Source organism: Fistularia commersonii, chromosome 35 (assembly GCF_037954325.1).
Source record: "Fistularia commersonii isolate RoL2024-O1a breed Wild chromosome 35, RoL_Fcom_v1.0, whole genome shotgun sequence".
Taxonomy (NCBI): domain Eukaryota; kingdom Metazoa; phylum Chordata; class Actinopteri; order Syngnathiformes; family Fistulariidae; genus Fistularia; species Fistularia commersonii.
Window position 1 is genome coordinate 2,279,965 of NC_141318.1, and position 13,834 is coordinate 2,293,798.

Consider the following 13,834-nt stretch of genomic DNA (forward strand, 5'->3'; position numbering starts at 1 on the left):
GTGACCGGTCCAGGGTGAACCCAGTCTCTTGCCAAGCGATTGGCGGGATAGGCTCCAGCCGCCTGCGAACCCTGAGTGCGGAATAAGCAATGCAGATAATAAATGAATGAACTAACTACACAGCGAATAATACTCAATAGCCCCTCGGGCCAGGACAAGCCGCCAGATCAGTTGCCTCTTTACTACAGCAACATTGAATGGCTTCTACTATTGTACGTTATTTTGAAAAGCTAAATATATTTCTCGCAAGGAAATCAAGAGGCATATCGATTAAGTAATTCCGGAGAGTCTGCAGAGGCTCCGTTGCAACCCCTATTTTTTTTGCATTCCGCATCAACGTTTTGCATTCTGACACTTTGAAAGACTTAAACAGAGAGAAGCCTTCATGGAGAAATAAAAACAAACAAACAAAAAGGCAGTTATAGATAAGACAAGATACCCTAGGGTGTCAATTTTATAGAATATAAAAGCAACATTATGTCTAAAAACATTGACTACACAGTATCAGCGTTTTTATTAATAATTCTAATACATATGAGGGATTGACAGGGCTGTCGCCTGCAGGACACTGATTGCAATGAAGTGCTTACAGCTTTGCAGATGATTTTCCCCGCCCCCTCTTGGAATTTAAAAATCTAAAGAGCTTTAACAATCGAAGGCATCAGTAAATGAATCTTTAGTGACAGTCAGTGAGGACAGTGACTCGGGAAGGAAGGAAGGAAGGCCGTCACTGCGCGTCAGACGCCTCGCCGTGTTTTAATCCTACGCTCACGTGAATAAAACAGATTTGCAAATCTACTCTGAGAAATACAGTTTCTGTGACACTGTCGCACTGCGGATTAAGAAAACAGCTGTTAGATTCACTCGCTTCTATTAAAAGGCACTATTATAGCACGGCGGCGTCATAATCTAAGATTATTAATGCTTTTCGCTACCACGTGGATGTGTCGCGGTCCAACGCCGGAGGAGGACCGGAGGCTAATGTGGTCGCCCCGGGCAACACGACTCCCTCGTCTTCCTCACACACGGAACGGGGGCGTCTCTCCACCGCAGCCCGACTGATGCATCCATCTGCCTATTTTTAAAATCACGCAACGGGACCGGTCGGGCGATTTGGAAATCCCACATCCACATTTTAAATCTAAAGTAGTGGAGAGGTGTGCTACAATATATGTTAATGCTAAGCTGGTAAACCGCATGAATATCGGTACAATCGCAAATATCTTAAATCGATTAAACACTGCTGAGAACTTTGCGCACGGTGAATATTTGTGTGGGTGCTTTTTGCAGACAGCGCTCCCCCAGTCCTTAAAAGAATGTTAGCGGAGGTAAACGGTACTGGAAACCTCTCTTTACTGCGTCTCCGTCTTTCATGCTGATCAACTGAACAGGAAAGAACTTCCTATTAAAGTTAACTGACAGAAACCGATGTTGACCAATTTGGAAACAACCCCACCTCGTCCTGTTGTTCTCATGACAGACTGCGTGAGACTTGCAAACCCAAGCCTGGCCTAAAAAGAGAATAAATAAATGAGCGAACGTGATCAGACTCCACTCAAAGGGAGGAATCACACGTCATGTGTTTGGTCGCAGCCATGTTCAAAGCGCCGACGACCTCAATGAGGACTTTGTTAGTGTTACAAGAAGCTGAAAGGGACGATTCACCCCAAATTCAAAAGCGAATATTCCGTCGGGCCCGAGGGGATCTCAGCTGGATGGTTCAAGTCTTGGACTCGCTGAAGTTCCCAGATCTTAGATTTATCATTTTTGTCAATTTGAATCGGAGGGGCTTTTAGATTGCACATTCGTTTTTCTGGAAAAAACCCTATTTGTGCCAGATGTTTGTACAATGGAGGTGAGGTGAGGTGTTTGGTGGACAAAAGTAAATCCACTGCATTCCAAGCCACATTGATAAAACCCTTCACAACATCATCTTTGGATTTTTTAGAAACCCGGAGGAGAACGATGGAAAAATGCTTTCTGTTTCAGGGGCGACCTGCACCTTCAGCTCGACAATCTTCGGATTCCATACCAAAAGGTCCTTGGCCACCTTCAGTCGTGACCTTGAAGTGACAGCTTTTTTTAACAGTGCATCTTCATCGGTGCGCCACACAGCGGGAGTGTATTTCTCTTCTCAGGATAAGTGTGTAAGGCATCAGTCGACAAAACTCTTAACATTTTCAGGTTAACTGCTAAATGCTAAACAGTGCTTGCTAATCTGGTTATGAAACCTCCCAAACCTGGTAATATAATATGGCTGTAGTCGTGTGATCTGTGACGCCGCATCTTCTACGGTTTCCTTTTTCCTCTCAACTGCAGTGTCACCTGACGAGGCAGTAAAGACCCTGATGGCGCGCGGCGTCCAACTGATGACTCGGCAACTCTCTACAGGGAGCGCCCGCTGCGGGGGTCAAACGAAGGTCTGCACGGGGGTGATGGAGCGCGTCGGGGAACCTGCTCGCTCCGAGGAAGAGGAGGCGGAGCGGTTTGTCACCTCGCGCTGCAGGTCGTCCACTCGTTTCTGCAGCTCCGCTCGCTTCGCCAACAGTTCCTTGTATCGCTGGTGAACGGGTTCCTGACAAGAAAGAGAATAAATAGACGTAAATAAAAGAGGAAAAAAAAAATCCGACAACATAGAAGACTCTTCGGCAACCGATCCAATGTGGAGACACCCTGAGTTGGGCGGTGCTATGGACTCTCCTTACATACTCGGATTCGAGTGACAGACTCACCTGGGGTCTCATACGAGGGTTCCAGCGTATGTAGTAACCGACCCAAAGCTCCAGGTGGCGTAAGCTGACCACGGGGAAGAGCACGTGATTGGGGAAGTTGACGTACAAGGGATTGGTGAACTCCTCCAGCTGGCTGTTTATGTAAGACCACAGGGACACCGTCCTCTTTGGGATCTCCTGTCGGACAGATGAAGACACGATAACTTGTTGCACATGAGAACCTTCCTCTTAGGGTTCTCCTCCGTCGTCCTCCCCCACCTGAGGTGGACTCACATTCACCCTGGTTCTTATTTACCTCCTTCAACCTCTGCTGTTCGCTGTTACACAAAAAGGTCCCGAACAGGCAGCTGTACAGGTGGTCCAGGATGGTGACCAGGAAGTACTCGTTAAACTCGAAGGCTGCAGGAAACTGAGGAGGGAAGACATTTTTGTTAGCATCTGTGTATATTTCTTCTAACACTTGATACTGAAATTGTGAGATGTTTCAATCCATGCTGAGCTCACTATCTGGGGAATATGCCTGTCATTCGTCTTGCCTACCTGGCGAGTCAACTGCCAGACGCAGTCGATAAATTGAATGAAAACGGGCGAGCGGTCGGCGTCGGTGTGGTTTTTATCGCCGTGGCCGATACGCTGGAGAGGTGGATGGAACAGAAAAATAAGACAAAAGTCACGTGAGTTGAAATTGCTAGATAATTATGGAAACCTTCATAAAAGGACATCCCAGTAACAGAACTGGCCAGTGAGAAAATTGATAAAATATCAAGGTCAGAATTGAAAATGGAAGACAAGCGCTTTTACCAGCTGGAAGCGGTGGCCGAAGCTCAGCCACTCTTTTTCCAGCAGCACCTCGAAGCCGCGGATGGTGCGGTAGTGGCTGTCCAGCATGAGCATGGCGAGGGAGGTGAGCTGCGCCGTGCGGTCCCAGCCGTCGCTGCAGTGAACCACCACCGACGTCTTCCCCGACTCCACCTTGTCTGCGATCCGCAGCGCCCCGGCCAGGATCAGCTGTGCGGGCGGTCAAAAAGTGTCAAACTGGCTTGGTCTTCATCACCCGAGCACCTCAATGCGGCCGGGCTCACCTTGATGTGCTCAAGCCAGTGGGTGGACTCCAGGTGGGAGAGCCAGCGGGAGTCCTCGATGTTGGGATACACGATTTCCTTCAGCTTGCGGAGCGACTCCCTCATCACGTGGATGTTGTGAATGTCCAAGAACACCAGCTCCGCGTTCTGATAAGCGTCCTCGCTTTCGAAACCACCTCCTTTCATCTGAAGGGGTCACGGCCGGGCGGTTAGAAAGACAGCTGACGCCGTTAGCATCTGTTAGCATCAGTTAGCAAGCACCGACGTCTCGAAACCAAGAATCACCGAGGGCGATTTCGAACTAGCTGACCGACACTTGACTAAAAAAATGTTTAGGAATGAAATCAGTGTAAACAGTGACAGGTACCTTGTTGGCTGCGGCGTTGACACTGGGCCGGGCATCAAAAATGAAGAGTTTATGGGACTGGGCGTTAGCATCCATAATAGCTTGGAGATACTTCTCGTCCTCTTTGCTACGCTTCCCGTTCACCCCGACCATGGGCTGACTGCAGCGCGTCACCGTGGCCTGGCTCTCTGGGTGGATCCACGACAGCACCTGGACACACACACACACACACAAACAAAACACACATGTACTGTAAGTATGGGGAAAAAGTGGTGTCAAAACAACAACTGCACAGGCAGGGAAGGGAATGGCTACTGACTGGTATCCTTCCCTTGGCCCGGAAGGCAGAAACTCTCTTCAGCTCTTCATCGGGGATGTTGACCGGCACTGCCAGCGTCGACGGGTAGGTGTCACACAGCTCGTAGTGGTCGTTCACTTTCGTAATTCGCCAGCTTTCGTTGGGAATACCCTTACAAGAAACACACAAATTGTTATCATGCTAGTTTAGCTCAGCGGTGGCGCGGTGTCACGGCTAAATACCTGTCTCTTGCATTCAGAGACCGCGTCATACACTTTCCATCCATTCTCGGGGAAGACTTGTCCGTATTCGAAGGCAAAGATTTGCTGTGAGAACAGGAGGGGGGAGAGTTTGAGCTGGTGTCCAGAACGAAGACCATGAGAACGGGGAAAACAAAAATGTCATCACTCACCAATCCGTTGGAGACAGGAAACGCAAATTTCATCACCACCTCAAAAATGGACTTCCTGAGTGTGTCGTCCATTAGCTTGTGTGCAAATCGCAGATTTCTCATATCCTGTGGAGGCAGAGCCACGGGTCAGGATCTAGCTCCCAGTCTGGTGTTTGTTTATACACTGCTATTCTGGAGAAATGAACAGGTTCACACAAACATCTATGCATTCACCACGTTCACCAACAACACCGAAAAAGACGCACAGGATTAGAAAACATTCTTCAAGTATCAACTTCAGTAAATTAAATGTGGGAAGATTCTCACTTCAACATATGTGACAAAAAGTACGATATAAATAACTCCTGTCAAATTCTTTGGTAACTTCTTGCTTAATTGTTGACAGCTAGTAAACAGAGCTAGATTATTATATTAGTCATTTGGCAGATGGTTTTATCCAAAGCGACGTACAAAAAGTGCAATGCAGTCACCGAAGATCAGATTATCAGGGCCTTTAAGATTTTAGTCCAAAATGAAAATCTGGACTCAGGTCAGATTAGGATCACATGATTTCTATCTGATACAGCAGGATTACAGGCTAATATCAATTTCTGTTTGTCCACAATGTGTGTTTTTAGAAAAGCTGTTCTTTTTTCAAAGCAGTGGATCTTCTACGTCGGAACATTGGAGAGCGTCTTTGTCACCTTGCAAACGAGGCCGTAGGATACGTCGCCGCGGTTTGACGCGCTGCCGATCTTCTCCACGCGACTCACCACCCCGAGAGGCACATCCAGCACAAATGCAGGCTCCTAAAAATCAACAAAAGATTAAAAAAAAAAAGGACTAAGTTATCCTTTAAATAAAAATTAAAAAAAAAAAAAAGAAGGTATTTTGGCGTACCCTGTCGATGCATTTGAAGAAAAGTCTGTAGTTGGTGACAGTCACTGATCCCCTCAGAGCTCCAGTGAAAGGACAGAAGTAGGTGATGTCTTGAGCTATTTAATAAATAAACGTTAAATGATTTATTGATTCACCTGCCAAGAGAAGCATATTTTATACCAGGCTATTTGGTATGGTTTTCATCAGTTAAAAAAAAAACAACAACATTTGAAGTTATTTATTAGTTTTTGAATGCAGTTCTGATTTCCAACCTACCTGAGTCCTGCATAGTTTCATTTGGAAGTAACTGCGGTTCCCCTTTGTCTGCATCTCTCAGCGCCTGACGGGAAAACCAGAGATTATCAGACCTAAGGGCGGATGCATCAAACACCCACGAGGAAAAACTAATGAGAATGTGTTGGGCTGTCGGCTGGAAGTTACCTTAGCTTGAGATTTGGGCTTGACCTAAAAGGAGGAGAAGAGATTTCAGTCCAGAGTGAGGATGCATGAGACACCACGGCGAACTACGGCGGGCTACGAACCCTGAGCTCCGGGGAAAAGTCATTGGTGGCGGCGGTCAGAGAGTCGGAGGACATGGCGGAGGGAGGCTTGGCCTGAGCAGACCGGTCAGAACGAGAAGTGGATGTGCTGCTGGGAGATAACGTGACACAATGAAAGGAAATCCATTAGGTTGCGGTTCTACAATTTGTCTTGTTTTCGATTTCTCTCCATTTTTGACCACAGCAGTTATTTTGAAACCATTTTCTGATTAAACATAATCTGTAAGATGGCATTTTATCATTGTTTGATTAAATAAATAGCATGTAGAATGACGTGTGTGCAACAACAACTTGGTCAGGTGCTTATTATGTTAACAATTGTCAATATCAGACTGATGATATTAGAAAGTTCACCTTATTTCTGTGTATTTAACTGTTATTGAGATGATACCGTTCGTTTGGTGTTTATCGGTAACTTCTCATAGATCTTGAACTCCTAAATGCACCGGTTATTCCAACTTATCACACCTGTGTGGGATGCGTTGGAAACCATTTTTTTCCCCTTTCAAATGGATTGTTCACCTTTCTTCATGGTCACCTGTTTTTTTCTGAGTGTGAATGACGGACGATGAGTTTAATTACGTTTAATGTCAAAGTTGAATGCTAACATTATATTAATTTGTATCACTTATCCATGCATGAGCTGATACTAATTCTACTGTTGTTTAGCTAATAAGTAGACGGCATGCTGTCCACGAGGCCCTTGTGAGGGATTTGTTTGTTGTATGATTCATATAATGTCATTGTTTAGTGAAATACCATCCTTTATTATCTTCTGTTTGTGTAATTTCAGACCGCAGCAATAAATCATGTTCTTTTACAGGGACACCAAACCCTATACCATGCCGCTCTAAACTACTAATTCTCTCTTGTTTAGTTGATGAATCTGGAAGACACTACATAAAGACAACCATGAACTAGATTTATTTAAGAAAATTACCAAATAACAGTCAAAATGTGTTGATTTTAATAAAGCATCTCTTTAGTATGTTTGTTTATTAATTCTTTAGGGATGCTATAATTCCAGTTATCCAATCTCCCTTATCGGTTAATAATCCACTTGAAATCATGAAAACAGATGGGTGTTTATCCCCTTTGACTTTAAAAAAATCTGCAAAATGAATAACCTTAGCTACATCTCATTTGAAAGGTTGTTGGAAAGATTTTAGAATAATTTCTAAATATATGGATAGGTTAAAAAAAAAAATCACCGATAAATCTGACGTCACTGAGAAATTAGCTTGAAAATTAACTAGGAATAAGCTAAAGGTCGGAGAGGAAAAATTACCTGAAAATGAGCCACAAACGCGAAAATTCGGTGGTTTATCAGTCATTACTTGAAAATGTAACACCTGGTATAATACTTCCAGTTATTTGTACAATTTAAAATGAAAAACTGTCTCGTCTCGGAAACTTTTAGCTAGCTTACTCGGCCAAGCTAACAGTTACCTGGATAATGAATCAACACTTGGCTGCCGGGAAGAGGAGCGTTTCGAGCCCAAACTGTCGACGCTCCCGGTTTTCTCCATGTTTCTCCGCCCCGGAGTGCGACTTCAACCGACGTTATGAAGGCCCCGGTGGCCTGCGGAGGTTCAGTTAACCCCCCTGACCACCCCGGGCGGAGTGTCTTTTAAATAACCCCTCGGAGTTCGGTGGATCCACACAAACAAAAGGAAGCTGCCATCTTTCCCGAGCAGCCTTCCGATGCCCCGTCACGGGCACTGGGAAGCGAATTGTAGAACCAGCGCCCCCTATCGGCCAGTATGTGTATTGCATCTTTAGTAATATTACTTTAATAATACCACTTTTAGTAATAATAATTAAAAAAAACAATAAACTCATACCATTTAATTCCAGTACTTTGACAATTTATAGTTTTATTTGTATTTCTTATTCTCCCCCCTTTTTTATACTGTTAATACAATTTCCTACTATTATTTATTATTGTTATGCTTTTCTTGAAACTCTGGCACAACAATTTCCTTCGGGATGAATAAAGTTGTTCTTATTCTTAAGATATCATTGGCACACATAGGTTTATTAAATGAGGATTCCTCTAATTCAAACCTATTAGCAGTACCTTTTGCTCGCTCTAGGCGATCTCAGGCAAAACTGTTCTCAGTTCTACTACCTCAGTGGTGGAACAAACTCCCAGAAGCAACAAGACTAGCATCATCTCTCTCAACCTTCAAGAAACAGGTAAAAACGTTTCTCTTTCAGGACTTTCTACTGCGCTGATGCCCCAGATCAGGTTGGCAGCAAGTTAGGCTATGCAGTGTGTGTGTGTGTACGTTTGTGTGTCTCTGTGGAAAAAAAAAAAAACCCTCACTAACCCAAGCTTACTGTTCTGTATATTTCCTGTGCATCGTGTATTTGCAGTCCCTATGTCCTCTATTGTAAGTCGCTTTGGATAAAAGCGTCTGCCAAATGCAATGTAATGTAATGTAATGATGTGTAAGAAAGGGCTTGTGACAGAATATATTTGTGTGGATGAGAGGAATCCGAGTAGAAAAATGAGAAAAAGAAGGTGGAGGATTTTAAGCACCGAAGAATATCAGCCAGGAAGGTGGACTAGACCCCTGAAGGGAGCAGCCGAAAAAAAAAAGAATTTATGAAGGTAATGATGTACTTTCAAAACCTTGACATACAAATACATCCCAAACAAGTCCTGCTCATTTTTTTAACACTTCTTTATATGATATTTCTTAGTGATAATGTTTGAGAACCATTCACGTTCTGCAGGGACATACAAGCATTGCCTTCCTCATTCATACGTTTTGAAATTAAGAGTCTCCATGAACCTGCTGCATGTTTTTAGACTGTGAGAGAAAATCGGAGAACCCGGAGGAAACCCACACAGAAAGAAAGGCAGCCTCTGTTTCTATCAAACTTTTTTTTTTTTGAGTCGACAAGTCAAACAGAAAGACGAGTTTTCACACTTTTATTCAACTTCTCATGAGGTCTATTCAAAAGATGACGCTTATATACAACAAACAAAGACGCGGTTGAAAACTGATTCTCGTTAAAAAAAAAAAGTAATTCATGGAAAGGACCGGACACCGATGGCAGCAGATCAGGAAACTTAAAGATTCAAATAAAATAAATGTGCGGACACTGAATCTACTTGACATACTTTTCCATGAATTTCTTGTGGAACTCGGAGCGCAGCGTATCGTTGACGAAGAGTTTCTCCTTGCGAGCTTTGTCCACTCCTTTTGCGCAGTTCTTGAACACCACGTCATCGTCCCACCTGGGGAGGTGGAGACACGGGGATGATGGTCAGCAAAGCCTCTACTTTTTTTCTCTACGCTTTGAGCACTGCGGCTTAAATAATGATGCGGCTAATATATGGATTTTTGGGGGGCTGACAAGCTTTGCGTTGCCAAAACATTTAGCCTGGTCACATGGGACCGATGAAATGACAGTGAAATTCTGAGGCCGTTCAATTCCGACACCGAAGAAGACGACTACTGGTTTTAGTGAGCAGGAGGAAGACCAAGATAGTGATCAGCTGGAGAAGTAGATAGAAATTGGATGGATGGATGGACTTTTCTTTGTGTTATTTATTATTAATCTTTTTTATCAGCTGTGTTCGGGAAAAAAAAGCCTGTCCGGTACGTATTTGTGGATGTTAAGAATAAGAACAACTTTATTTATCCTGAAGGAAATTGTTGTGCCAGAGTTACAAGTAAAACATAACAATAATAAATAATAGTAGAAAATTGTAAAAACAGTAAAAAAAACAAAACAAAAAAAAAACAAAGAAAAAAATGGTTAATGTATGTAATTAATAGTTTAAAAATAAAGTCAGTGTGTAAATATCTCACGTGGACACCTGCGGCTTAAAGACAAGTACGGCCTTTTTATGTAAACATAAATTTATTTAGCTATTTTTAGCTGTTGTGGCTTATATTCAGGCTCGCTCAATAGTCAGATATTACTTGGTTATTTGTTAGTGCCAAGAACATAGTTCGAATGTAGAAAGTTGAAACACAGCAAGGATGGCTGGCCTTTGTGTGTAAATACATGTTTCATGATTTTTAAGACTAATAAAACTACAATATCAGAGTTTGAAGACATATACATCGATATACTGTTCAACAACAGGGTTAGTGTGTGTGTGTGTTTGTGGAAGGATTTCAGGTACCTTCTCTTGACCCTGAACGTAGCCTGGTTCTGGATCGCCTGCTGCTGCTGCTGCTGCTGCTGTCCTGCCAAATTAATCAATGGATTGCCGCTCAGGATATTCTCCATGCGGATCCTCTCCTCCTCTGCTTTCTGCTCGCGCTCCTGAGACGGGAGAAGAAGCAGAGGCGTTAACGTCTTTCCTTTACGCTTACAAACAGAAGGCGCAGGCAGTAGCGACGGTTTACTTTGCGTTCTTGCTCTTCGGCCCGCTCCTTCTTGATCTTCTCCAGCTCGGCCAGGAGAGCCGCGGTGTCGTCGTCATCGCTCTCCTCCTCAGAGTCCTCATCCTCGTCATCCTGGTCACATTCAACAGACTCGGCTCGTGACGGAGCTCGAGGAAACACTTCTGGAAGTCTCGTGGCGAGGGCACTTACATCCGTGAGAGGATCGTCTGCATCCAGGTTGGCTGCTGGGATCTGATCCAGTCTGGGCCTCTTTGAGGAGGATGAAGAGGAGGAGGATGATGTGGTGTGGTCTGGAAAGTCAAATATATTCTATTGGTGGAGACATAACCAATGCGTGGGGGTAAACTGACTGTAATATTTCTTATTTTAATATTATCCAGCTAAGCACAGCATTAAAGTGTACTTAATGTTTGAAAGAGTGAAGTTACCTGATGCGCAGTTGAGTATATAAACAAAAGGCAGCTCTGATTTCAGTTTAATTTTGTCAACGTGAAGTTTAATCTCTGCATAGACAAACCTCTCGGCCCCCTCTCTCTTGTCTTTTCACGTGCAGCTACACGTTCCCTCTCCTCCAGCTCCCTGCGGAAGTCACGGGCACGCACCTCCTCGGGGGCATCCTGGGTTGGCTGTCTGAGAACGATTAATAAAAAAAGAGAGAGATTATAAACATCAAACTGCAGAAAATAACACTACGTATTCCACATAAGCCCAAATCCCGGCTCCTACACATCTTCTGACCTATATTTGATCTTTGTGTGTCCGGGAAGATCCCGACTTGAATACTGCTTTGACAGCGCGCTCAGATCCCCCTCTCCTTTCCCACGGCCTCCCCGGGCCGGCTCAAACGTGGGTCTTGCAGCTGTGGTCATCTTGGGCGGCTCTGGTTTTTCAAACATGAAAGAGGAGACACAGCATTAAATTGTACCTCAAACACCGACAAATAGCACACATTAGCAACGATGTAAAATTACAAATGTGAAAAATATATACAGAAACACACAGAAATGTAGTCTGTATTTGATAAAGAAAGAACGCATCGGAACCGTATAGCAAAGCTATTATATTTATCAAACCTACAAATTAAAAACAATATTTTCTTGGCAGTTACATTAATGCTATTGACTGGGTTTCTTCCTTGCGTCATATAATGTGACGCTAAAACCTCCCATCTAGTGGTAGTCTACAATAAGAAAATGTAGCACACACAAAAGCACTGTTATATTATACTTTCAGAGAGATTTGTAAAAGTTAATTGCAAATTAAAACAATGCGAAAGTGGACACTACCTTCTTTGGCAACTGCTAGCTGTTAGCGCTACTAAGTTGCTTGGAAAATTACGATATCAGCCAGCGAAGTTTTAGAATGTAATACGACCGTTTGACCTATAATATGAAATAAAAAATAAATCACAAAAGATTGTGACGCTAAATGTACGGCTGAGAGCATTTAAACATTGACATCTAAGCACATGACGAGGGAATAATAACACTTACGGAGCGGCTCCCACACAACAGACCGGAAGACCTGCCCGGGTTTGTGACGTCACTTCCGCTAAATCACCCACAGGGGGAAGATGCATTCGCTGACCGTCGGAATGTAGACAACTAGCACCGCCGCGGCTAAACGTTTATCGCGAATACACGGACAATTTGATACTTTATTGAGCCTATGTGTGGCGAAGGAAGCGATAAACGTAAATAGTGTAGCTTTACTATCAAAAGTTTCTGAAAAAGAGAGTGATAGAGAAATTGGAGGCTGGATGCAGAGCAGAAGTTTCGTTATCCAACTATGGAGATTGGCAAGTGAAGAGGCTTCACCAGGATGTAGTATTGCAGTTTGGACCATAGGAGGCAGGTGATGCACCAAAAGTGCTCTGTCTTTATTTATACATCTTTATTCGTATGTTTGCATGTGTTTATTAATCTATTTATGCAAAAAAAGCCGTGAAAATAGAATAGTGTTTGACCATAAAGCAGTCTGAAAACACCATTGGTGAATGGCATGGAGCATGTAATATGTACAGCGGGATGCGACTAAATAAGATGGAACAGCGGGTAGGTGGATAGAAACATCGCCTAATAAATTTAACATAAAAGAGCATAAGGGGTATGAAAAATGAACCCCAAACTCTTTTTTTTCAACCTCCTCCACAGTATATTCACCACCCACCTTCACTTTTCTTTTCACCCCACGCAGTTTCAGGTTGTTCTGCTACTGTCCTGAAAAGAGAAACAAGTTCAAGCTGTGAATTTATGATGCACTTCATAAAGGAAAGTATTCAGGTGCGGTTCAGCCTGCCGATGAAAATGATCGACCAATCCTCGATCCATCCTTGATTTACCAACAATCTCATTGCCAAAGGTTAAAAACAAAATTCACTATGTTGTGACGTCGCTGCAGAGAAGCCTTTGACCTCCCGCGAGTGTGAGTTTTCAACGTTGGTTGAATGTGACGGAAAAGTGGCCAAAAACCTCTCGCATGAAGGGGAAGATATTTGGCGTGTGTGTGTGTGTGTGTGTGTGTGAGGTTAGCGGAAAATGCTGGGAGCAACGCGGCCGTTTGATGCCGCGGTACTTTTTGCTTTCATGTGTTAAAAAGCCGAGGAGAGGCTCCATCGCCGCTCACGTAGTAAATTGAACGCTTTTGAGGCGAGCGGCAACAAGTCGTTCAAAGAGCGTCGCTGTCGGACATTTTCCATCCATCCTCTTGTATTTAATTTTTTTTTTTTTTAAATCTCCTCTGGTGAACTTCCATTAACCCATTTCACAGGTATTCCAGAAAAAAAAAATAAACACGTAACAGTTCAGATTAATATAATCCCCCTTCCCTTCCTTTTTTTTTTTTTTTTTTTTTTTTTAACATCTAGCAATCAGCCGGAGCTGCAGCTTAATTAAAAATCGGTGTCTGATCTGACAGTTTGAAGGGCCGGGGACTGAACAGGGTCCGCCGTCTCTACCGCTGAGCCGGCAAGACTAAATCTCTCGTTTGATCTCGTAGGCCGACGTCTCCGATTCAGTCACCTGCCAGAAACGACGTTCTTCCCGCTGCGCGCGTTCTCCACGTGAGCGTTTGTTTTTTTAGCTTTAAGCTAAACGGAGACATCTGCATTGCGCGGCGGAATCTGCACAGCGTGACAATCGGCGTCGGAGATTAGAAAGAAAAAAAAAAAAAAG

General features: G+C 43.7%; 2 protein-coding genes across 4 annotated transcripts; both read right to left on the reverse strand.

The window, feature by feature from the left end:
- Positions 1-494: 494 nt before the first annotated feature.
- On the reverse strand, positions 495-7,999 carry mtmr2 (myotubularin related protein 2). Of its 2 annotated transcripts, none has more exons than XM_086142590.1 (16): positions 7,738-7,999; positions 6,271-6,379; positions 6,170-6,193; positions 6,005-6,068; positions 5,750-5,844; positions 5,554-5,658; positions 4,871-4,975; positions 4,701-4,784; positions 4,480-4,629; positions 4,182-4,370; positions 3,815-4,000; positions 3,534-3,740; positions 3,273-3,365; positions 3,028-3,141; positions 2,733-2,909; positions 495-2,575 (listed from the first exon to the last, which is right to left on the reverse strand). In XM_086142590.1, the coding sequence occupies exons 1-16, from the start codon at positions 7,815-7,817 to the stop codon at positions 2,411-2,413; spliced, it is 1,947 nt and encodes a 648-aa protein (XP_085998716.1). In that variant the 5' UTR covers positions 7,818-7,999; the 3' UTR covers positions 495-2,410. The 2 variants fall into 2 exon arrangements, with proteins under 2 accessions (XP_085998716.1, XP_085998717.1); XM_086142591.1 differs by having other exon boundaries at positions 6,271-6,376; positions 7,738-7,993.
- Positions 8,000-9,213: 1,214 nt separating this feature from the next.
- cwc15 (CWC15 spliceosome associated protein) lies at positions 9,214-12,185 on the reverse strand. 2 transcript variants are annotated; one of them, XM_086142555.1, is made up of 7 exons: positions 12,155-12,185; positions 11,400-11,541; positions 11,179-11,291; positions 10,851-10,951; positions 10,662-10,772; positions 10,436-10,578; positions 9,214-9,538 (listed from the first exon to the last, which is right to left on the reverse strand). In XM_086142555.1, exons 2-7 carry the CDS (start codon positions 11,528-11,530, stop codon positions 9,409-9,411), a joined length of 729 nt encoding a protein of 242 aa, XP_085998681.1. In that variant the 5' UTR covers positions 11,531-11,541; positions 12,155-12,185; the 3' UTR covers positions 9,214-9,408. The 2 variants fall into 2 exon arrangements, with proteins under 2 accessions (XP_085998681.1, XP_085998682.1); XM_086142556.1 differs by lacking the exon at positions 12,155-12,185 and adding an exon at positions 11,948-12,087.
- Between the last annotated feature and the right edge of the window lie 1,649 nt (positions 12,186-13,834).

Excerpts from the sequence above, each read along its gene's own strand:
- mtmr2 (XM_086142590.1), bottom strand. The coding sequence starts at position 7,817 with ATGGAGAAAACCGGGAGCGTCGACAGTTTGGGCTCGAAACGCTCCTCT. Across the intron at positions 4,785-4,870 it reads TTCCTGTCTCCAACGGATTG|CAAATCTTTGCCTTCGAATA; the intron begins GTGAGTGATGAC and ends CTGTTCTCACAG. Across the intron at positions 2,910-3,027 it reads AACAGCAGAGGTTGAAGGAG|GAGATCCCAAAGAGGACGGT; the intron begins GTAAATAAGAAC and ends TCTGTCCGACAG.
- cwc15 (XM_086142555.1), bottom strand. The coding sequence starts at position 11,530 with ATGACCACAGCTGCAAGACCCACGTTTGAGCCGGCCCGGGGAGGCCGT. Across the intron at positions 11,292-11,399 it reads CACACAAAGATCAAATATAG|ACAGCCAACCCAGGATGCCC; the intron begins GTCAGAAGATGT and ends AATCGTTCTCAG. Across the intron at positions 10,773-10,850 it reads CAGACGATCCTCTCACGGAT|GATGACGAGGATGAGGACTC; the intron begins GTAAGTGCCCTC and ends GAATGTGACCAG.